Source organism: Nilaparvata lugens, chromosome 7, assembly GCF_014356525.2.
Source record: "Nilaparvata lugens isolate BPH chromosome 7, ASM1435652v1, whole genome shotgun sequence".
NCBI classification, from domain to species: domain Eukaryota; kingdom Metazoa; phylum Arthropoda; class Insecta; order Hemiptera; family Delphacidae; genus Nilaparvata; species Nilaparvata lugens.
Window position 1 is genome coordinate 21,618,576 of NC_052510.1, and position 25,907 is coordinate 21,644,482.

The following is a 25,907-nucleotide window of genomic DNA, read 5'->3' on the forward strand; positions in this document are numbered from 1 at the left end:
AACATGAAATTGTTGTTTCCTTTGTTCGATTTTAGTTGCCAATTTTCATTGAAGTTGTTTGTATTCTTCAATTATTTCAAAGTGTAGTGCTAGTTTATAGTAGAAACCTATTAAATCAGGCATGGCAAGCTCAATTGTAGTTTTCTTGACTCTATCCCGTTCATCTGCATGAATTGAAAATAGACTCAGGTATTTTCTAGATTTCCAAATTATCAATTTCTATTATCTTTTAAAAGGCTAGGCACATTGCGTTTTTATTGTTTGTCCACCAGCTTTTGACGCAACACTTGGAGCTGTTGCCTCTGGAATAGATTTCCATTCATTGATTATTATTCTAGGATTCTCAGCTTGGATAAGTGTCATCACAACTCATGCTTGCTAAAATTTTATAGTATGTTTGTTATAACTGAATCTATTTTAACTTATTTAAACAATATAATAGATATTTAATTATATAATGAGTTGCGACTCTTTGTAAGTTACAAATAAGTTACTGAAATCTATTAACCTGTTACTTCCGTTGAACGTGCCACAAGGAGCCGACTGCCTTAAATATGGTTCGCAAGTTCGAATATCGCTTCATGGTTTCAGTACCCAACTAAAGCTGTAGGTCAACTCATCCTTCATACTGATCCCTTACGTCTAACTAAGCACAAGCCTAACGCTCTTTTGGGGTAGCTAGAATTGGCTAACACGGAACTCGCTGACTCAATGTTGAAACTTGAGTTTCAACGCCGTATGAAACTTAACTGCGCTGATCGGAATTGACTGACTGTGGAAGTGGCTGTTTCTGCATCGACCGGAATTCGTTGACTGGGAATTCACTGACTTTCCCTCTTTTCAACAGCAGTCGACAGAAATGGCTAAATCTGGAACTGGCTAACTGAGAATCCACTGATTACTACGTCATAGTTTGCTTCGTCTGGTACTCATTCCCTCACACTCGGTCCTGTTCACTCTTTCACACTGGGATGGATAACAGATTGCGGCACACTAAGCACGTATATTTTTTGGTAGCTTATTTCGTTATATAAATGATTGGATCTTATGTAAAATTTGCCGATAAATCCAATAAAACTAGTTAGAGGTTAGTAACTTTGATGATTATTGAAATAATAGGCATAATATTATGCCGAAAATCATTATTTTCTCCCATTAAGAGTTGTTCAACTTGATTATTTGATTGTTAAACCAAGTATTTAAATTGGATGAAACTTAAATAATGAATATAACATTTTCAATCACCCAATAGTTTGAAATGCTGCCATACTTCCATACCTCAGGAATCAGGATCGAAAGGCGGCAAAAAAAATACTATCAATTTTGAAGAATCAGTGTTTTGATTAAGCCTCGTTTAGACTATTTAACTGTTATAGAGTGTTTAACTGTTTAAACTATAAAACAATTTTATATCACAAAAGTTACAAAAAATTATATAACTTTGTTATAAAATAAAAAATAAACATTCTAAAACAAATAAATATAATATTGTCATATAACATTACTGACTCAGAGTCTCAGTCAAGATGGATTATGGACTCAATGTAGTCTATATATATAAAAGCGAAATGGCACTCACTCACTGACTGACTGACTGACTCACTCACTCACTCACTCCTCACTCACTCACTCACTCACTCACAGAACTAAAAATCTACTGGACCAAAAACGTTCAAATTTGGTAGGTATGTTCAGTTGGCCCTTTAGAGGCGCACTAAGAAATCTTTTGGCAATATTTTAACTCTAAGGGTGGTTTTTAAGGGCTTAAAGTAGTTACCAATCCACTATGAGCTCCTGTCATGGCTCTTGCACCATCCGTGCATATACCAACACATTTCTTCCAATCCATTCCATTCCTGAGCACAAATTCATTTACTTTATAAAATATGTCTTCTCCAGTAGTATGAGCTAAAAGAGTTTCACAAAATAACATATCTTCACCAACTGAGTATTTTTCTTCATAGCGAACATAACATAACAGTTGAGCCAAATTTGTGACATCTGTTGTTTCGTCCACTTGTATCGCAAAATATTTACTACTGTTCACTTTATTGAGTAAAATGTCTTTTACATTTAAAGCCATTATTAGATATTCTTCTTGAAACAGTATTATCAGACAAGGAAACCACATCGAGCTGTTTTCCCTCTTTATCACCTTTAATTGTGGAAACAAGGTCTTCAGCTACTGGAAAAAATTAGAGTCTCTCCAATAGTATGAGGTTTTAGTTCTTGTGCTATTCTCAGACTAACCTTGTATGAAGCTTCAACAGCCCTAGTGTTCAACCCTGTAAATGAAGTGATTGCTCCTTTATTCACTTTTAACTCAGACTCCTACCGTTTAAAAAACTCTAATGGCTTGTTTATGAGATTGATATGCTTTGTATTAAAATGACGCAATAAAAGTGATGGTTTCATCGAATGATTTGACTAAGTTTCTAAACAAATGACACATTGTGGAACAGGTTCACTGAAATTTCCAGTATAAGTAGAACCAAACAATGAATACTTCTCATCATATTTACGTTTACCTGATTTCTTTTTGTTTTCACAAGTTCGTAACAAAGGCATAGAAGTAGAGGAACAGCTTGGTTGCTCAGCATCTGTTCCTGCTGCAATAGGCTTTTCTTGTTCTGGGGCCAAAGTTCTTTGCTTTTTAGAACTACTACACATAGATCTTACCAAAAACTTATCCATTTCAATTCGACAGCTAACACTTACCAACAATGTTATTCTCACTGACTGATAGACACAAACTCTATACGAACAACAACACGTCAAACTGCAGGTTAGGTTTTCTACAGAGGAGCTGAGGAGCTACGTAGTAGATAGTGCTCGCTGAGATGACAGACAGGCGACTGGGACTGGCTGACTGGCATCTGGCCCAACACAATAACAAAGCGCGCGGCCTTGAACGGCCCTCCTCCCCTCCACGCCATCACAATCTTTCCCACTCCAACTGTCACCCCTCCATCTGCTGCTCGCTCACCCTCATGCTACTAGTAGAGTATACCAATTTTCGAACTTCACTCGCGTACCACCAGCAAGTTCCCGCGTACCACAGTTTGGGAACTGCTGCTCTAGAATATTATATAAAGAGATGATAATTTGGCCGGAGGATGATGATGATGACAAGGAGGAGGATGAGGAGGAGGAGGAGGAGGAGTAGGAGGAGGAGTGGTAGGAGGAGGAGGAGTAGGAGTACGAGCAGGAGCTTGTGGCTGTAGAGGGGTTGGTGGAGGTGGATGAGGATGATGAGGAGACAATGACGAAAGGAGAAAGGTGAAAACGATGACGTCATAATCAGTGAGTTCTGAGTTAGCAACTTCCAAAGTTAGCCAATTCCAATTCTCCACAATTTTCTGGCCAGAATCAGCCATTAGCTCATTGTAGCTCATTGGTTCCTCGTTCAGATGAATGAATAAATGATGGAGATACTTACTCGACAATATCTCCGTTCTCCCCAATCTGAGATGTTGTGACAGCGAATGCAATAGTATTCTCCTTTGTGCTGTCAAATGTAATTTCTTCAAGATTATTCAACATCTCACCATCGAAGTCATGCAAATTGAAGTATCTATCATGTTTGAGGGGCAAAGGAAGACCCACCCGAATGGTTGTTTCTTCTATACTCTTGGTGACTGCGTAAGGACTGTCACAAACAAAACATTTAAAAGTATTAGTTTCAGATAGAATAGTATTAATAATTGGGACCTATATGATTGTGATACCGAAGAAGGTGTGCTTCTTCTCTCTTGTAATCTTTACTGGAATGATACTGATATTAAATCTCTTTTTAATACTTGAATCGTTGGGAGCTTAGTGATTCATTCATTTGAATGCACAGATTCTTATTCAATTGTCACTTATTTTTGCAACAAGTAAGTAAGCTAGGAAGTAAGTTACTCAACAAGAAAGTAAGAGCCAGGAAATTAAATGAAAAATTATTTTCAAATTCAACTTCAGGTTTATTGATAATCTCAGATGAAAATAAGTTAATCAGAATCACATCTGAAATTTTCAAACAGAAACATAGTTATTCAGCTATAATAATTTATCTTTGAAGTTTTATATTCAAGTTGCATTTCTTAGCATTCGAAATGTTTTTGCTAATTTGCTGGCATATATATTTGAGTCTCGTTTATTTGATGAAACAAAATTTCTGACTTGAATAACAACAACAGTTTGGCACTCAGTATTTTCACAATTTATACTTCACTTAAATTCACCCACACAATCAATCTACTAATATTTTACTTCTACTGATTTTATCAAATTCGGATTATTGCCTAAACTAGATTCTCAACTTGTCAATTTGTCTCTCTGAATGAGAGCCGATGCTTTTCAGGACCGATGCTTGTACACCATTACATTTATGTTCTCCCGGATATTCTATCCCATTATCACGTACACCCTGAGTAGCTTCAGAGGTGGGTGATTGATACCCAGGTGTTGCTCCTGGATGACTTCGCTCAGTCGTAATGTGGGCGGGGAAAGGAGGCAAGTCGAACTTCCTCTTCCTTCTTCTTTGTTCCTCAGCTGGCGTGAACAGCACCTCCTGGTGCTTCTGACGGCGTGAAGGTCGCTCTCTTCTCTGATGACACCACTTTGATGTAATTTTGTATCGGCCTTACGGCCTTGGTTCCGCTCCAGTGGAGTAGGAAAAGGAAGGACAGACAGGATAGGGACGGCAGACAACGGTCCGCTGTGCCCTGGGGAGAAGGAAGAATAGGGACGGCAGACAATGGTCCGCTGTGCCCTGGGGGAAGGAAGAATAGGGACGGCAGACAACGGTCCGCTGTGCCTGGGGAGAAGGAAGAATAGGGACGGCAGACAACGGTCCGCTGTGCCCTGAGGGGATGGAAAGAATAGGGACGGCAGACAACGGTCCGCTGTGCCCTGGGGAGAAGGAAGAATAGGGACGGCAGGCAACGGTCCGCTGTGCCCTGGGGAAATGGGAGGACAGGGACGGCAGACAACGGTCCGCTGTGCCCTAGGGAGATGGGAGGACAGGGACGGCAGACAACGGTCCACTGTGCCCTGAGGGAATGGGAGGTCAGGGACGGCAGACAATGGTCCGCTGTGCCCTGGGGAAATGGGAGGATAGGGACGGCAGACAACGGTCCACTGTGCCCTAGGGAAATGGGAGGACAGGGACGGCAGACAACGGTCCGCTGTGCCCTGGGGGAATGGGAGGTCAGGACGGCAGACAATGGTCCGCTGTGCCCTGGGGAAATGGGAGGATAGGGACGGCAGACAACGGTCCACTGTGCCCTAGGGAATGGGAGGACAGGGACGGCAGACAACGTCCGCTGTGCCCTAGGGTGATGGAGGTCAGGGACGGCAGACAACGGTCCGCTGTGCCCTGGGGAAATGGGAGGACAGGGACGGCAGACAACGGTCCGCTGTGCCCTGGGGAAATGGGAGGACAGGGACGGCAGACAACCGTCCGCTGTGCCCTAGGGTGATGGGAGGTCAGGGACGGCAGACAACGGTCCGCTGTGCCCTGGGGAAATGGGAGGACAGGGACGGCAGACAACGGTCCGCTGTGCCCTAGGGAGATGGGAGGACAGGGACGGCAGACAACGGTCCGCTGTGCCCTGGGGAGAAGGAAGAATAGGGACGGCAGACAACGGTCCGCTGTGCCCTGGGGAGAAGGAAGAATAGGGACAGCAGACAACGGTCCGCTGTGCCCTGGGGAGAAGAAAGAATAGGGACGGCAGACAACGGTCCGCTGTGCCCTGAGGGGATGGAAAGAATAGGGACGGCAGACAACGGTCCGCTGTGCCCTGGGGAGAAGGAAGAATAGGGATGGCAGGCAACGGTCCGCTGTGCCCTGGGGAAATGGGAGGACAGGGACGGCAGACAACGGTCTGCTGTGCCCTAGGGAGATGGGAGGACAGGGACGGCAGACAACGGTCCACTGTGCCCTGAGGGAATGGGAGGTCAGGGACGGCAGACAATGGTCCGCTGTGCCCTGGGGAAATGGAGAATAGGGACGGCAGACACGGTCCGCTGTGCCCTAGGAAATGGGAGGACAGGGACGGCAGACAACGGTCCGCTGTGCCTGGGGGAATGGGAGGTCAGGGACGGCAGACAACGGTCCGCTGTGCCCTGGGGAAATGGGAGGACAGGGACGGCAGACAACGTCCGCTGTGCCCTGGGGAAATGGGAGGACAGGGACGGCAGACAACCGTCCGCTGTGCCCTAGGGTGATGGGAGGTCAGGGACGGCAGACAACGGTCCGCTGTGCCCTGGGGAAATGGGAGGACAGGGACGGCATACAACGGTCCGCTGTGCCCTAGGGAGATGGAGGACAGGGACGGCAGACAACGGTCCGCTGTGCTCTAGGTATATGGGATGACAGGGACGGCAGACAACAGTCCGCTGTACCCTAGTAGATGGAGGACAGGGACGGCAGACAACGGTCCGCTTTGCCCTAGGGAGATGGAAGGTTAGGGATGTACGGCAGCCAAGGGGCTGCTGTACCAGGGCAGGAGGTCGGGGACGTATGGCAGCCACGGGCCGCTGTACCAGGAGCAGGAAGGTTGTGAGCGGAATGCTGTGGTCTGGGGCTCGTCCGGCCTTAAATACTCCCCAAAGTGGAGGGGATGGAGTTGAGCCGCCGCCAGAGGCAGTGGAAATTGTCTTGATGCGCGAAGATGGTGCGCCATCGTACCTCCCTTATCTCCGCGGTCGGCTAGCATTGCTGATAGCCGAGCGTCTTTCAATAATATTATTTATTATTTTCTTGTCACAATTTTACTTTGTGACACCCCACTCCTACTTGGGGGGGGGGGGGTGTTCGGAGCCCTCTATGGCACCACCTTAAAAGGCGTGAGCCATCTAGGCATCACCTTAAGAGGTGTATGCCACTCACTATGAGCATCATCTACACCCGGTCCACCAGGTACATATTTACATCGTCCATCTGGAAATTGGCTTTTATGCGTGGCTTGCCAGCCCGTTTACGCTTACCAGGTGTTGAGACTCGGTTACAGTACACTGGATCCTTCCTCCTTGAGTGACCTGGTGTGGGTTTCTGGGACGGTTGGACTACTTCATTGATAGTCGCACACTGTGTTGGCTCTCCTATGTCCATATCCATTGAGGGTGACATGGACTCCTCCACATCCACGGCAGTGGGGGGTGGTGTTGTCTTGTTCACATCCATTACCGTAGGGGGTGGTATTGACTCTTCCACATCCCTTTCGGTTGAGGAGGGTATTGACTCCTCCACATCCATGACAGTAGGGGGTGGTATTGACTCTTCCACATCCCTCTCGGATTCACCACTAGTGTTGGTGGCTGGGGCTTGAATCGTGGCCTGGCGTTCAGAGTCAGTCATCTCATTCCTGTGATCCATCACTATGTTGCCCCAGGATGCTTGCCTTGGAACATATGACAATTCCGCCCTGGCATCAATCAAAGCATTGAGTTCAACTCCATTCAAACCAACCTGCATGAATATCCTTTTGTCGTGATCCTTGTTGTCCTGAGATTCGGATTGTACAGCTGATATTGTTGGGACTTTTGTTGTCCTACTCCCCGATAAGGGTGATCGCAACATAATTGGCTGTCTTGAAGGATTCAATTGGGGAGGATCCCACTCCACCTCTCTTGTGAATGTGTGAATATCCCACTCTGTTTTCACGCATAAATTCCATGCCTAATAGCAGATCTTGTTCAAGTCCTTCCATTATAGATGCCACTAGTGGAACTGTGATTTGTTCTATGGTCACATTAGTAGTCACTTTCCCATTTAACGGGGTTGACCGTCCATCAGCTAATATCGCGCGGTGACGTGCTGGTTCTTTCCGTATCATCCCTATTTTCCGGATGACTTCATAGACCTCGTTGCTCATATAATTAGCTTCAGCACCCGTATCTAGCAAGGGCCTGACACTTTTTACCGCCGATAATTACGGCAATGAATAGTCTGTTGTCTCTTGATGACTCTTCAATCACAGGAATCCTGTGTGCTGTTCGCATCACTGCTGTCTTGTTTGGAGTTTTATTCTCCTTCTGCACATCACAGACACATTTCAGTGCTCTCTTTCCGCTCCTTTTACATGGTGGGATATCGGGACAGTGTGATCTCCAGTGCCCCGGTCTCTTGTATTGCCCACACATGGTTCAGACTCACTAAGAGATGGTCTGTTACTAGTAGGGGTTATAACTGTCTCAACCTTGAGCCTTGTAATCTTTTTCGTGTCCTCAATCATGTGAACTCTCGAATTCTGTCTATTCTGTTTCTCCTCTGCTTTTATTTGTTCATACTCCCTCGCGAATTTTTCCAATTCGTTGATACTATGAACATCTGATTGCCGAATATACAATTTGTACCGTGGGAGGAGATTCTTATACACTCTCTGTAATTTATTCTCGTCTGTAAAACCTCCTCGACGCCTCATGAGTGTCAGTAAATCTTCGAGAAATTCGTCAAACGATTCACCTTCTTTTTGCTTCCTTGCCTGAATTGGATTCTCGAGGTCCTCCTCATAGGTAAGTGGGTAGTAGCGTGATCTGAAATCTGTCACAAAATTGTCCCATGATTTTCACTTGTCACGACGATTACGCATCCATAGAGTAGCTTTACCAACTAGTAATTCAGGTAGGGCAACTAGTAGTTGGTTGCCAGTAAGCCCATAGGCTTGTTGCAGCTCGTCTAGCCTTTCTAAGAAGCTGGGAGCATCTGATTGGCCGTCGAATGACAGTCTCCAGCTTCTTACTTTGTCACATACCGCCCCTGGGTCCATGAGGGGGTTTGTGTGAATGTTGGTTCCAACTTCAGCATGAGTGCCTGTTGCTGAGTGACCAGTCTCCCCACTCCTTCTGCTCATTATACCAGGTCTGGGGCTGGGATAACGTACAGTCATCTTCTTATGTTGTTCTACTAACAACTTTCTCAACTCAGCAAGTGTTCCAGATGACACTCTGCCCCAATCTTGTAGAAGATTGAATGCCTCATCCTTTTTCAATCTATAGATCCAGGAAACTCTGGGGTCAGCTATCACCTCAGGGTTTATGTCCTCGACCGACTGATCCTCTGTCAGCTCCTGGTGTTGAACATCTGAATCAGACTCTCCCTGTTCACTCATGATTCTTACTTCGTTGCCTCGTGCCCCAAGTGCGGGCGCCAATCTATCACGTACACCCTGAGTAGCTTCAGAGGTGGGTGATTGATACCCAGTGTTGCTCCTGGATGACTTCGCTCAGTCATAATGTGGGCGGGGAAAGGAGGCAGTCGAAGTTCCTCTTCCTTCTTCTTTGTTCCTCAGCTGGCGTGAACAGCACCTCCTGGTGCTTCTGACGGCGTGAAGGTCGCTCTCTTCTCTGATGACACCACTTTGATGTAATTTTGTATCGGCCTTACGGCCTTGGTTCCGCTCCAGTGGAGTAGGAAAAGGAAGGACGGACAGGATAGGGACGGCAGACAACGGTCCGCTGTGCCCTGGGGAGAAGGAAGAATAGGGACGGCAGACAACGGTCCGCTGTGCCCTGGGGAAATGGGAGGACAGGGATGGCAGACAACGGTCCGCTGTGCCCTGGGGAATGGGAGGACAGGGATGGCAGACAACGGTCCGCTGTGCCCTGGGGAAATGGGAGGACAGGGACGGCAGACAACCGTCCGCTGTGCCCTAGGGTGATGGGAGGTCAGGGACGGCAGACAACGGTCCGCTGTGCCCTGGGGAAATGGGAGGACAGGGATGGCATACAACGGTCCGCTGTGCCCTAGGGAGATGGGAGGACAGGGACGGCAGACAACGGTCCGCTGTGCCCTAGGTATATGGGAGGACAGGGACGGCAGACAACGGTCCGCTGTGCCCTAGGTAGATGGGAGGACAGGGACGGCAGACAACGGTCCGCTTTGCCCTAGGGAGATGGAAGGTTAGGGATGTACGGCAGCCAAGGGGCCGCTGTACCAGGGCAGGAGGTCGGGGACGTATGGCAGCCAACGGGCCGCTGTACCAGGAGCAGGAAGGTTGTGAGCGGAATGCTGTGGTCTGGGGCTCGTCCGGCGTTTAAATACTCCCCCAAAGTGGAGGGGATCGAGTTGTGCCGCCGCCAGAGGCAGTGGAATTCGTCTCGATGCGCGGAAGATAGTGCGCCATCGGTACCTTCCTTATCTCCGTGGTCGGCTAGCTTTGCTGATAGCCGAGCGTCTTTCAATAATATTATTAACTATTTAACAATATTTTCCGTCACAATTTTACTTTGTGACACCATGTCTTTCTTACTGAGAATTCATTCTCCCTCCACGGCAACATAAGCGCTGAGTCCAACTTTCAGTGTAAGAGCCAAAATTTCAAAAAGGTCAATGTTCGTACACTCCAGATTCATACTTGAAAATGCACGAGAATTTCTCTAAGTTAGCAAGTTCTGCAAAACTGCTTTCTGCTTTCTGTTCGTTATTCCTTGCCCCCTCACCGTTAATTGTTTTGATTGGTAATTCTTGAACTGAGTGTTTTTTTCAAGTACTTTGTAGCTATCCAGAGAGAATAATCAGAATTCTTATCTGTAGCAAGATTTCTGAGATATTCATTGATCATATCATTCTTATAGCTACTGATACATTCCTTCAGTTCCTTAGCTACAAAACTCAGATGAGTTTTATCCACTGGTGTTCTTGTTTGCTGCCACTTTTTCCTCGCTTCCCTCTTCTCATGGATAAGTTCCAATATGTGATGTGGATAATGTGAACCAGAAGACCTTGTTCTCTGTGTTGAATGTGGAGTGCTGTCCCAGGCTGCTTCTTGGATGTCCCTTGTGAACTTTTCAACCTCAGAATCCAACTGATCACAGCTAGATATTTCTAGCTCAAAATCTATTTTCACATGCAATAATACTTGGAATGCTGACCACTATTACAATTGAATTATAGTCAAACAGAATATTTTACTGTACTTCAAATATTTAAATATGTTTTGATTTCTTATTATAAAAATATATAAGATTCAATTGGACTTTGGTTATATTCTTTTCTTTCAACCAAGATTGCCAAAATTCACTGGCCCTCATGACCAGCATAGCTTCCTATTGTGCTAAGCAGCTTTATTTGAGTAATCTCAAATAGGGTTGGTTACAAACTTTACTAGTCAATTGGAAAATTTTCGTGTTGCTACCCTGCAAAGACTTGTTTAGAATGTTCAAACGTTGAAAAATATCTGTTAGGACAACGGCGGCGCACCTGGCACTAGCTCGCGGCGCCCCCGGGCAGTTTGGGAACCTCTGCCTTAAGCAAAATGCTACTTTAATAATTGAACGGTTGCTAAGGCGACCGAAATATTTATTTCTAGTTTCACCTAGGCCTAATTGCAGTAATTATATAACCATGGTTGTTAATAAAAACAATATAATACTTGTGAAAATACTACATTATTTGTATAAAACTTCAAGTTAAAATGACCTAAGTTATGGTCGAAACTAGTCGTTGAAATATTTTAAAGTTTTTAATAATAAAGGGTACTATAAGTTTTTTTTATTGTTTTTATTAATTTGTACAAAAGGAGCTGCGTTTACACCAAAGTTATTAACAAAATGTTAATAACTTAATCCTCATAGATTCTACTGGATTGAACGGAACTAGACAAACACATAAATGTTTATCATATGTATGATGAGTTATGTTCAATCTAATAGAATTTATAAGGATCAAGTTATTAACATTTTGTTAATAACTTTAGTGTAAACGCAGCTTAGTGAAGTAGTTTTATAAAAATGGTTGTTATATGTTACCATGGTTATAAGGTTATATAGTGACTGTAGGCCTAGTTGGTGCTAGCCAACTTTCTTCAACAGATTATGAGAAAGTATAAAGAGTTTACAATTATTCAACCCACCTATTTGGTCGTAGATGAACACTGTCTTGGGCTCAGAAGGCCTCAAAACATATAGAAAACGTGATATTTGGGTAACTATGGTTTTATGGAAGGAATACCTTCCTTACCTACGGTAGTAGGGCAAGAAAAGAAATACTAAAAAGTGTATCAAATTGATATAAGTTTTGAGTAATGAGCGTAAGGTTAGATTGATTTAGAGACTTTTGATCGCTACATCAATGATGAATTTTGTTATCGATCTTTGTAGGAGTAAATGACTTGATTCTTCGTACTTACTCCACAACATTACTGGTGACTTCATGATCCATGAATGAAATCTTTCCCTCTGAAAAATACAATCCAGTATTCAATGAGCCTATTATACAGTTTATCTTTTTGAAAGATGATTTCATTGGAAGTTTCTAATGTGGAAAATGATTAATTCATTGAAATGAAAAATTCGAGTGAGAGAGGAAGAGAGAGAGAGAGAGAGAGTGAGTGATTGATTGATTAATTGCCTCTATTAAGGGCGGAGTTAGGACTCCTGGTCATCTCTGCCACACAACCCTAAGTAAGATAGAGAGAGAGAGAAAAAGGAACCGAGAGACACAGATTGGCACATCATAAAGAAGGTGGTACCATATACTTTGATCACTAGACGATCATTTTGGGAGAACAAATCGATTGAGAGTTGGAGAAGTTTCTTACTGATATCCAGCAGGCAGCATACTCCACAAATCAGATGCAGAACCACTGAAAATAATTACTTGAATAAATGGTGGAATCAGAGAAAAAAGAATTGATTGTGAAGAAAATTAGAGCTATAAGATGACATTAATCATGTTACCCTCAAAATGAAAGGGTCTCGATAAGTCCAACTCAAGAACTGAGAAGAGAGATTCAAGAATGAATAAATGAACATCTACTTGAGAAACTGGACAGCAGAAAGCAGTACGAATCACTCACTATAGAGGGAAGCTAAAAAATGATAGAAGGACCCATTCAACAAGTTTCTCCTCTCAAAAAGCAGGACATAAAATGATCAAGGAATAATTATGAAAAGGCACAACATTTTATAAAATTAGCATTGCTATCCAGTGATTGTCAGTTTGGTGTAAAGGTAAGCATTCTTCACTGGAAATTGGGAAGTACTGGGTTCGATTCCCGGGCTGACAAATGGTTTTTGCATAGTAGCGCTCATCGAATTTCCATCTAGCTGTTTACCCTGTTGTCAATATTTGCAGTAGCAGATGTCTTCGGATTGATTTACAGCATTTAAGTGGGATTTTCGTTTATTAATAATTTATAATCATAGAATTCCGAATAAAATCAAATCATTCTGAACCATTCAATGAGTAGCCCACCAAGTCTCAATTTTTCAAAAATGAGTAACATAGTGAGAAAAAAAATTTTGTTGAATTCTAGTTTCTAATTCACAATATCTTCCTATTGTCACCATTGAGAAGTATAATTCAAAATGCCTCAAGGCGTAATTCGGTGCTCTACAACCTGAGACTAGGTGGAGTGCTCTGTCTCATATATTTCAGACACACCTGATAACAATCCTTCTAGTATTTCGAGAAAGACCTAGTTTTCAACATCAACCAACATCACTACCTTCATTGACGTCACATTGAGATCTCGCACAATGGTATAAGTTCAAAAGGTCAACTTCTTCAAGAATTTGACTGAATGCACTTAGCATAATCTCGTTATTTTCTAGTGGAGAGGCGCTCATAAGGACACCTCGAGGATCAAAATTTCAAACACATAACTTTCGACAAAATGTTCGTATCTCCTCGTACTACACTGCATTTATTTGAATGTGATACAAATTCATGTATCATTAATCAACTTCATTGTAGGAATAGGGTGTTCATTGCTGAGTGTACTCCAAACTTCATTCCCATATATTAGGGATGAGTTACATTAGGGATCATATCTGAAAAAACACTTTTCTGTCGCTTCAAAATTTTGGTCCAAAATAAAGCTTTTTTATTGTATTATTGTTGAATTATGTCATCACTGCAAGTAAGGAAGGTGGTCTAAGGCTCAACTCACACTTGAGCGACTCAGGTCAGGAAGAGACTCGACTCTTTATAGTCGAGAGCATGTGTTTTGAAATGGTGACGTCGCGGAGGCTAGAATCGACTGGTCTGAGTGTCACCATTTGGAAACACATGCTCTCCACTAGAGTTGAGTCTCTTCTCGATCTGAGTCGCGTAAGTGTGAGTTGAGCCAAAGTCTCAATGCCAAGAAGACAAAGTACATGGTATTCACCAATGATGCACCTCCTTTGGGTGATCTTTTTGCTGAAGATGAGTGATTGGAGGGGGGGATGCATACACATATCTTGGGGCTCGACTTCCAACACTGATCACTGCACTGAAATTGAAATTAGAATAGTGAAGGCACTTGCTGCACTGAACAAATTGGAGAATTTACTGGCATCAGAATATATTTTCCTATACTATTAAACGGGCAATTCCTGTTTATATGTTTAATTGTTTATATGTTTAGTTTTTTATATGTTTGTATTTCACTGGATCTCGAAAACGGCTCCAACGATTCTCACGAAATTCATAACATGGTAGGTTTATAACATGAAAATTCGATTGCACTAGGTCTCATCCCTGGGAAAACTCGCTGAACGACATTAAAAGGATAATTATTATTCATCTTTGGAGAAACAGCTGATAATAATTATTTCGTCGTCTGTTGATGATAGAAGTGAGTGAGCGAGTTCATGTGTGTGGACTGTGTCAAAATTATGACTCAGCTGTTGAACTTTTGTAATCATTCAAGCAGCTACTTATTGCCGGTTGTAAAAAGTCGGGTTATTTTTAATCCTGTTTAATTCCAGTAGAACCATCTTTTTGAAATGGTCTTCTCTGATTTGGTTCCCCTTAAAATAATCAGGATTAAAATGTTACCAGCTTTTGTGCAACCGGGCCTTTTTGTGATGGAAATTTTCGCATTCCTCTGGGAATTAATCTCAATTCACTGTGATTAGATAGAACATTTCTGTATGGACTATGCATATTATTATAATTTCTTCTTTCATAATAATTATTTTATGCTTTTGTACTCCAGAGCGAAGCTCGGTCCCCGATATTAATAATGAATCTTCGAATTCGTCTCCTTAAGTGTTTCGTGTTTCCGGTTCCATCATATGGTATGGAAGCATGGACCTTTAATAAATATTATGTGAAAAGAGAATACAAGCCTTTGAGTTTTGGACCTACCGCAGAATGCAGAGAATCTCATGTACAGACCATGTTACAAATGAATAGATTCTCAGAGGAATGGAGAAAAGGCTAGAACTCATAGATGAAATTAAGGAACGAAAATTAAAGTATCTATTTAATAACATAATGAGGGGACAGAAATATGAAATATTTCACCTCATTATGCAAGAAAGAATAACTGGCAAGAGATCAGTGGGTAGTTGACGAATATATTGGTTGCGCAACTTGAGGGATTGGTTCCAATGTACCTCTAACGACCTATTCAGTGCAGCTGTTAAAAAAATAAAAATCGCCATCATGAAAGCCAAACTCCGTCATGAATAAGGTACATGAAAAAGACTGTATTCATCTTCTCGATCAAATCTTAATTTTCTCTTCTCAATGAGTGAATTATTCCATTATTTTTATGTTAGGATTGATTGTAGGATGTGGAGGACAACATGAACCCAGAAGGGTAATGGAATCCGTTCCATTGACGACGCATGAAGTGATTAATAACAAGAAGTTATCCTCATCAGCTAAGGAGATGGACAACCAATCGGGTTGAGCATCACTTCCCAAATCCGAGGATGTAGTATTAGTCAGATAAAAAGAGTCGTCAAACTTTCTGCTATCAGGAGCCTCAGCTGCGCGGGGTGGGTGATTATGTTCTGGGATAGGGGCAGTCCCCGGGAAGAGCATTGTATCAGTTCGCCAACACTACAGGCTTTCACCAGACATCTCCAAATCAAAATAAACCTGTGTGGACGAGGTTCTATATTATAGTCCGAGAATATTACTTTTAACACAGCTCTCACTCAAAGACAGAGAAGCCCTATACTCTTTCCTTCACTAATCACTGGCACTACCTAACAGCATTCTCCCTACTTTTGTGTCAGCATCCAATTGTGCCAGCATGCTTACTCCACTGCTCCACTACTCTGCGAATAATGCTACAAACTGTGAAGGAAAAACTGGTTTCCCCTCTTCATGTTAAAAGCAAAAGTAAGTATTTCTCGGACTAGCATAAACGATTTTGAACATAACGCGAACGCGGTCTCTGGTAGTTTAGGCAATTCACGAGTACCACTGAGCTCCTAATCTGGCTCTGATATAATGAATTGTGAACTTATTTAATCCAGTAACAAGCTAATAGTTAGTCTGGAAAACTTCGTTATGAAGTTACGTAACTTAATTTATAATTTGTAATAGAATTTTATTCCCTCTACAACTCTTCCAGCTCAATAGAATAGGTCATTATTCAAACTTTGAGATAATTTTTGCAGGAAAATCTATGTCACAACTTACCATATCTCACGGCATTTTTCCTTGATTTCCTTATGTATTTTAACTCGGTAATTTCAATCATTGTAGAACCATCGTCCATCACGGTTTGTAAAATATCTATTCCATCAAAAGATTCAATAATACGCACTTGAACTAGAACATCAAGCTTATTCACAATTCTGTAGAATTGCTCTCCCTGTGAACACAAAAAAAGCTCAAATTAAAACTTCAATGGAAAGCTGATTTGAGAATACTATTGTAGTATAGTACGCGCCCCTTAGCTTTGCCAGTGTTACTTTGAAACTGTATAATTTCTAGGTATGGTTCGCGGGGTGATATTCCTACTTTCAAAGAAACATACGCTTCAGAGTACCTAGATCCCTAGATGGAGAAAGCTCCCTACAGATGTTTTTGAACGGGTAGTTGTCTAGTTGCTCTCCGCTGATGGGCAAAGCTACAGGCCCGGACTGTAGTTGTGCTTATTTGAGGTTTACAGGGACGGCAGACAACGGTCCACTGTGCCCTGGGGAATGGAAGGTCAGGGACGGCAGACAACGGTCGCTGTGCCCTGGGGAGAAGGAAGAATAGGGACGGCAGACAACGGTCCGCTGTGCCCTAGGGAGATGGGAGGTCAGGGATGGCATACAATGGTCCGCTGTGCCCTTGGGAAATGGAGGACAGGGACGGCAGACAACGGTCCGCTGTGCCCTAGGGAGATGGGAGGACAGGGACGGCAGACAATGGTCCGCTGTGCCCTGGGGAGAAGAAGAATAGGGACGGCAGACAACGGTCCGCTGTGCCCTGGAGAAGGAAGAATAGGGACGGCAGACAACGGTCCGCTGTCCCTGGGGAAAAGGAAGAATAGGGACGGCAGACAACGGTCCGCTGTGCCCTGGGAAGAAGGAAGAATAGGGACGGCAGACACGTCCACTGTGCCCTGAGGGGATTGAAAGAATGGGACGGCAGACAACGGTCCGCTGTGCCCTGGGGAGATGAAAGGACAGGGACGGCAGACAACGGTCCGCTGTGCCCTGGGGAAAAAGAAGAATAGGGACGGCAGAAAACGGTCTGCTGTGCCCTGGGGAGAAGGAAGAATAGGGACGGCAGACAACGGTCCGTTGTGCCCTGGGGAAATGGGAGGACACGGACGGCAGACAACGGTCCGCTGTGCCCTAGGGAGATGGGAGGACAGGGACGGCAGACAACGGTCCACTGTGCCCTGGGGAATGGGAGGTCAGGGACGGCAGACAACGGTCCGCTGTGCCCTGGGGAGAAGGAAGAATAGGGACGGCAGACAACGGTCCGCTGTGCCCTAGGGAGATGGGAGGTCAGGGACGGCATACAACGGTCCGCTGTGCCCTTGGGAAATGGGAGGACAGGGACGGCAGACAACGGTCCGCTGTGCCCTAGGGAGATGGAGGACAGGGACGGCAGACAATGGTCCGCTGTGCCCTGGGGAATGGAAGGTCAGGGACGGCAGACAACGGTCCGCTGTGCCCTGGGGAAATGGGAGGACAGGGACGGCAGACAACGGTCCGCTGTGCCCTAGGGAGATGGGAGGTCAGGGACGGCAGACAACGGTCCGCTGTGCCCTAGGGAGATGGGAGGTCAGGGACGGCAGACAACGGTCCGCTGTGCCTGGGAAATGGGAGGACAGGACGGCAGACAACGGTCTGCTGTGCCCTAGGTAGATGGGAGGACAGGGACGGCAGACACGGTCCGCTGTGCCTAGGGAGATGGAAGTTAGGGACGTACGGTAGCCAACGGGCCGCTGTACCAGGGCAGGAGGTCGGGGACGTACGGCAGCCAACGGGCCACTGTACCAGGACAGGAGGTCGGGGACGTACGCAGCCAACGGCCGCTATACAAGGAGCAGGAAGGTTGTGAGCGGAATGCTGTGGCTGGGGCTCGTCCGGCGTTTAAATACTCCCCAAAGTGGAGGGGATGGAGTTGTGCCGCCGCCAGAGGCGGTGGAAATCATCTCGATGCACGGAAGATGGTGCGCCATCAGTACCTTCCTTATCTCCGTGGTCGGCTAGCTTTGCTGATAGCCGAGCGTCTCTCAGTAATATTATTAACTATTTTCTCATCACAATTTTACTTTGTGACACCCCACTCCTACTTGTGGGGGGGGGGGTTGTTCGGAGCCCTCTATGGCACCACCTTAAAAGGTGTGAGTCATCTAGGCATCACCTTAAGAGGTGTACACCTCCCAGGCATCACCTTTAGAGGTGTATGCCACTCACTATGATCATCATCTACACCCGGTCCACCAGGTACATATTTACATCGTCCATCTTGAAATTGGACTTTTATGCGTGGTTTGCCAGCCCGTTTACGCTTACCACGTGTTGAGACTCGGTGACACAACACTGGATCCTTATTCCTTGAGAGTCCTGGTCTGGGATCCTGGGACTGTGAGACTACTTCCTTGATGGTCAAAGACTGTGTTGGCTCTTCTACAACCATATCAATGGGGGGTGGTACTAACTTTTCCACATCACTCTTGGAGCTACCACTTGTATTGGTGGCTGGGGCATGAATCGTGGCCTGCCGTTCATACTCAGTCATCTCATGCCTGTGATCCATCACAATGTTGCCCCAGGATTCTTGCCTTGGAATATATGACATCTCTGCCTTTCTATCAATCAAGGCATTGGGTTCGACTCTGTTCAAACCAAACTGCATGAATATCCTTTTGTTGCGATCCTTGTTGTCCTGAGATTCGGATTGTACAGCTGTTATTGTTGTACTGCTGTTGTCTTAGTCCCCAATAAGAGAGATCGCGACATTATTAGCGGACTTGTAGGATTCAGTTGGGGAGGATCCCACTCTACCTCTCTCGTGAATGTGTGAATATTCACCCTGTTTTCACGCATAAATTCCATGCCTAATAGCAACTCTTGTCCAAGTCCATCCAGTATAGACGCCACTAGTGGAACTGTGATTTGTCCTATAGTGACATTAGTTGTCAGCTTCCCATTTAATGGGGTAGATCGTCCATCAGCTAATATTGCGTGGTGATGAGTTGGTACCTTCCTTATCATCCCTATTTTTTGGAGAACTTCATAAACCTCATTACTCATATAATTAGCTTCAGCGCCACTATCTAGCAATGCCCGACACTTTTTACCTCCGATTGTCACAGTAATGAATAGTCTGTTGTCCCTTGATGACTCTTCAATCACAGGAATCCTGTGTGCCGTTCGCATCACTGCTGTCTTGTTCGGAGTTTTATTCTCCTTCTGCACATCACAGACACATATCAGTGCTCTCTTTCCGCTCCTTTTACATGGTGGAATATCGGACAGTGTGATCTCCAGTGCCCCGGTCTCTTGTATTGCCCACACATGGGTTCAGACTCACTAAGAGATGGTCTGTTACTAGTAGGGGTTATAACTGTCTCAACCTTGAGCCTTGTAATCTTTTTCGTGTCCTCAATCATGTGAACTCTCGAATTCTGTCTATTCTGTTTCTCCTCTGCTTTTATTTGTTCATACTCCCTCGCGAATTTTTCCAATTCATTGATACTAAGAACATCTGATTGCCGAATATACAATTTGTACCGTGGGAGGAGATTCTTATACACTCTCTGTAATTTATTTTCGTCTGTAAAACCTCCTCGACGTCTCATGAGTGTCAGTACATCTTCGAGAAATTCGTCAAACGATTCACCTTCCTTTTGCTTCCTTGCCTGAATTAGATTCTCGAGTCCTCCTCATAGGTAAGTGGGTAGTAGCGTGATCTGAAATCTGTCACGAAATTGTCCCATGATCTCCATTGGTCACGACGATTACGCATCCATAGGGTAGCTTTACCAACTAGTAATTCAGGAAGGGCAACTAGTAGTTGGTTGCCAGTGAGCCCATAGGCTTGTTGTAGCTCGTCTAGCCTTTCTAAGAAGCTGGGAGCATCTGATTGGCCGTCAAATGACAGTCTCCAGCTTCTTACTTTGTCACATACCGCCCCTGGGTCCATGAGGGGGTTTGTGTGAATGTTGGTTCCAACTCCAGCATGAGTACCTGTTGCTGAGTGTCCAGATCCCCACTGCTTCTGCTCACTATTCGGGTCTTAGGCTGGGATAATGTACAGCCATCTTCTTATGTTGTTCTAAACAACCTTCTCAACTCAGCAAGTGTTCCAGATGACACCATGCCCCAATCTTGTAGAAGATTGAACGCTTCTTCCTTTTTCAATTTATAGATCCAGGAAACTCTGGGGTCGGCTATCACCTCGGGGTTTACGTCCTCACTGACTGATCCTCTGTTAGCTCCTGATGTCGAGAGACACTGATTGGCACATCATAAAGAAGGAGGTACCATATACTTCGATCACTAGACCATCATTTTGGGAGAACAAATCGATTGAGAGTTGGAGAAGTTTCTTACTGATATCCAGCAGGCAGCATACTCCACAAATCAGATGCAGAACCACTGAAAATAATTACTTGAATAAATGGTGGAATCAGAGAAAAAAGAATTGATTGTGAAGAAAATTAGAGCTATAAGATGACATTAATCATGTTACCCTCAAAATGAAAGGGTCTCAATAAGTCCAACTCAAGAACTGAGAAGAGAGATTCAAGAATGAATAAATGAACATCTACTTGAGAAACTGGACAGCAGAAAGCAGTACGAATCACTCACTATAGAGGGAAGCTAAAAAATGATAGAAGGACCCATTCAACAAGTTTCTCCTCTCAAAAAGCAGGACATAAAATGAGCAAGGAATAATTATGAAAAGGCACAACATTTTATAAAATGAGCATTGCTATCCAGTGATTGTCAGTTTGGTGTAAGGGTAAGCATTCTTCACTGGAAATTGGGAAGTACTGGGTTCGATTCCCGGGCTGACAAATAGTTTTTGCATAGTAGCGCTCATCGAATTTCCATCTAGCTGTTTACCCTGTTGTCAATATTTGCAGTAGCAGATGTCTTCGGGTTGATTTACAGCATTTAAGTGGGATTTTCGTTTATTAATAATTATAATCATAGAATTCCGAATAAAATCAAATCATTCGGAACCATTCAATGAGTAGCCTACCAAGTCTCAATTTTTCAAAAATGAGTAACATAGTGAGAAAAAAAATTTTGTTGAATTCTAGTTTCTAATTCACAATATCTTCCTATTGTCACCATTGAGAAGTATAATTCAAAATGCCTCAAGGCGTAATTCGGTGCTCTACAACCTGAGACTAGGTGGAGTGCTCTGTCTCATATATTTCAGATACACCTGATAACAATCCTTCTAGTATTTTCGAGAAAGACCTAGTTTTCAACATCAACCAACATCACTACCTTCATTGACGTCACATTGAGATCTCGCACAATGGTATAAGTTCAAAAGGTCAACTTCTTCAAGAATTTGACTGAATGCACTTAGCATAATCTCGTTATTTTCTAGTGGAGAGGCGCTCATAAGGACACCTCTAGGATCAAAATTTCAAACACATAACTTTCGACAAAAATGTTCGTATCTCCTCGTACTGCACTGCATTTATTTGAATGTGATACAAATTCATGTATCATTAATCAACTTCATTGTAGGAATAGGGTGTTCATTGCTGAGTGTACTCCAAACTTCATTCCCATATATTAGGGATGAGTTACATTAGGGATCATATCTGAAAAAACACTTTTCTGTCGCTTCAAAATTTTGGTCCAAAATAAAGCTTTTTTATTGTATTTATTGTTGAATTATGTCATCACTGCAAGTAAGGAAGGTGGTCTAAGGCTCAACTCACACTTGAGCGACTCAGGTCAGGAAGAGACTCGACTCTTTATAGTCGAGAGCATGTGTTTTGAAATGGTGACGTCGCGGAGCTAGAATCGACTGGTCTGAGTGTCACCATTTGGAAACACATGCTCTCCACTAGAGTTGAGTCTCTTCTCGATCTGAGTCGCGTAAGTGTGAGTTGAGCCTAAGTCTCAATGCCAAGAAGACAAAGTACATGGTATTCACCAATGATGCACCTCCTTTGGGTGATCTTTTTGCTGAAGATGAGTGATTGGTGGGGGGGGATGCATACACATATCTTGGGGCTCGACTTCCAACACTGATCACTGCACTGAAATTGAAATTAGAATAGAGAAGGCACTTGCTGCACTGATCAAATTGGAGAATTTACTGGCATCAGAATATATTTTCCTATACTATTAAACGGGCAATTCCTGTTTATATGTTTAATTGTTTATATGTTTAGTTGTTTATATGTTTGTATTTCACTGGATCTCGAAAACGGCTCCAACGATTCTCACGAAATTCATAACATGGTAGGTTTATAAGATGAAAATTCGATTGCACTAGGTCTCATCCCTGGGAAAACTCGCTGAACGACATTAAAAGGATAATTATTATTCATCTTTGGAGAAACAGCTGATAATAATTATTTCGTCGTCTGTTGATGATAGAAGTGAGTGAGCGAGTTCATGTGTGTGGGACTGTGTCAAAATTATGACTCAGCTGTTGAACTTTTTTAATCATTCAAGCAGCTACTTATTGCCGGTTGTAAAAAGTCGGGTTATTTTTAATCCTGTTTAATTCCAGTAGAACCATCTTTTTTAAAATGGTCTTCTCTGATTTGGTTCCCTTAAAATAATCAGGATTAAAATGTTACCAGCTTTTGTGCAACCGGGCCTTTTTTTGATGGAAATTTTCGCATTCCTCTGGGAATTAATCTCAATTCACTGTGATTAGATAGAACATTTCTGTATGGACTATGCATATTATTATAATTTCTTCTTTCATAATAATTATTTTATGCTTTTGTACTCCAGAGCGAAGCTCGGTCCCCGATATTAATAATGAATCTTCGAATTCGTCTCCCTAAGTGTTTCGTGTTTCCGGTTCCATCATATGGTATGGAAGCATGGACCTTTAATAAATATTATGTGAAAAGAGAATACAAGCCTTTGAGTTTTGGACCTACCGCAGAATGCAGAGAATCTCATGTACAGACCATGTTACAAATGAAGAGATTCTCAGAGGAATGGAGAAAAGGCTAGAACTCATAGATGAAATTAGGGAACGAAAATTAAAGTATCTATTCAATAACATAATGAGGGGACAGAAATATGAAATATTTCACCTCATTATGCAAGAAAGAATAACTGGCAAGAGATCAGTGGGTAGTTGACGAATATATTGGTTGCGCAACTTGAGGGATTGGTTCCAATGTACCTCTAACGACCTATTTAGTGCAGCTGTTAAAAAAATAAAAATCGCCATCATGAAAGCCAAACTCCGTCATGAATAAGGTACATGAAAAAGACTGTATTCATCTTCTCGATCAAATCTTAATTTTCTCTCCTCAATGAGTGAATTATTCCATTATTTTTATGTTAGGATTGATTGTAGGATGTGGAGGACAACGTGAACCCAGAGGGGTAATGGAATCCGTTCCATTGACGACGCATGAAGTGATTAATAACAAGAAGTTATCCTCATCAGCTAAGGAGATGGACAACCAATCGGGTTGAGCATCACTTCCCAAATCCGAGGATGTAGTATTAGTCAGATAAAAAGAGTCGTCAAACTTTCTGCTATCAGGAGCCTCAGCTGCGCGGGGTGGGTGATTATGTTCTGGGATAGGGGCAGTCCCCGGGAAGAGCATTGTATCAGTTCGCCAACACTACAGGCTTTCACCAGACATCTCCAAATCAAAATAAACCTGTGTGGACGAGGTTCTATATTATAGTCCGAGAATATTACTTTTAACACAGCTCTCACTCAAAGACAGAGAAGCCCTATACTCTTTCCTTCACTAATCACTGGCACTACCTAACAGCATTCTCCCTACTTTTGTGTCAGCATCCAATTGTGCCAGCATGCTTACTCCACTGCTCCACTACTCTGCGAATAATGCTACAAACTGTGAAGGAAAAACTGGTTTCCCTTCTTCATGTTAAAAGCAAAAGTAAGTATTTCTCGGACTAGCATAAACGATTTTGAACATAACGCGAACGCGGTCTCTGGTAGTTTAGGCAATTCACCAGTACCACTGAGCTCCTAATCTGGCTCTGATATAATGAATTGTGAACTTATTTAATCCAGTAACACGCTAATAGTTAGTCTGGAAAACTTCGTTATGAAGTTACGTAACTGAATTTATAATTTGTAATAGAAATTTATTCCCTCTACAACTCTTCCAGCTCAATAGAATAGGTCATTATTCAAACTTTGAGATAATTTTTGCAGGAAAATCTATGTCACAACTTACCATATCTCACGGCATTTTTCCTTGATTTCCTTATGTATTTTAACTCGGTAATTTCAATCATTGTAGAACCATCGTCCATCACGGTTTGTAAAATGTCTATTCCATCAAAAGATTCAATAATACGCACTTGAACTATAACATCAAGCTTATTCACAATTCTGTAGAATTGCTCTCCCTGTGAACACAAAAAAAGCTCAAATTAAAACTTCAATGGAAAGCTGATTTGAGAATACTATTGTAGTATAGTACGCGCCCCTTAGCTTTGCCAGTGTTACTTTGAAACTGTATAATTGCTAGGTATGGTTCGCGGGGTGATATTCCTACTTTCAAAGAAACATACGCTTCAGAGTACCTAGATCCCTAGATGGAGAAAGCTCCCTACAGATGTTTGATGTTTTTGAACGGGTAGTATTGTCTAGTTGCTCTCCGCTGATGGGCAAAGCTACAGGACCCGGACTGTAGTGTGCTTATTGAGGTTTATCCTATTATATTAAGTGAACGATTTTTGTATATATTCATATATTTGGATATTCATTTATATATTTGGCCTATGATAGAAATATTCGATTGTACTAGGTCTCATCCCTGGGAAAACTCGCTGAAGGACATGAAAAGGATAATAATTATTCATCATTGGAAAAACAAATGATAATTCTGTCGTCTGTCGATAACGGAAGATGCGAGTGCCTGTGTGGAGAGAGACATAATTATGTTCAGCTGTTGAACTATTGCAATGAATCAGCGGATCTCATGAGAAGTATTATTTGGAAATATAGATAAACCAACTTGATCAACATTATCTGATCTGTTGAAATGACCAACGATATGATTTTATTCAAGATCCATAATTTTTTCAATTTAAACTAAAATACCTATATCAAAATTTTCAAAGTTTATCATTATTTTACAGTTTTAAGTGATTAGTGAGTGTTATTTTGTTATTTTTAACTTGGTTTGTGAAAAATCAAAATTTGAACTTTTCATATGAGGAACAAAGATGTTGAAACGACAGAGTAAGTTTTGAAAAGTAATTTTTAATTTCAGATAGGAACCACAATAAAACCTACTGTCAATATTATTCTTGTAGAAGGAATATTTAGCTGTTTCCATATTCTTCACCAACTCTGTATAATTGAAAGTATCGGGTTTCAATGATTACAATACAACAGTTCTTGAGCGAGTTCTCCAACCCAGTGGGTCACTTATTTATGAACAAATTAATACTCATGATAAATTTTTTCACTTACGTGTTTTTGTAAGTGATTTCAATATTGTTTTTCCATTATGATAAGATGAGTGTGATAAACCAATACTCTGATAGTAAAGATTATTTCTCATATTTTAACAATTGTATTG

General features: G+C 42.8%; 1 protein-coding gene across 2 annotated transcripts in view; it reads right to left on the reverse strand.

The window, feature by feature from the left end:
• The window catches only part of LOC111058616, a 94,469-nt gene that overhangs the window by 15,731 nt on the left and 52,831 nt on the right, over positions 1 to 25,907 (reverse strand). The window contains exons 7-9 of one of the 2 annotated variants that reach the window (XM_039432331.1): positions 16,355 to 16,529; positions 12,117 to 12,165; positions 3,440 to 3,649 (exon numbers count right to left, since the gene is read on the reverse strand). In XM_039432331.1, coding sequence (XP_039288265.1) covers positions 3,440 to 3,649; positions 12,117 to 12,165; positions 16,355 to 16,529 — 434 coding nt within the window. The remainder of the gene's footprint in view (positions 1 to 3,439; positions 3,650 to 12,116; positions 12,166 to 16,354; positions 16,530 to 25,907) is intronic. The other variant, XM_039432332.1, reaches the window with a different exon arrangement.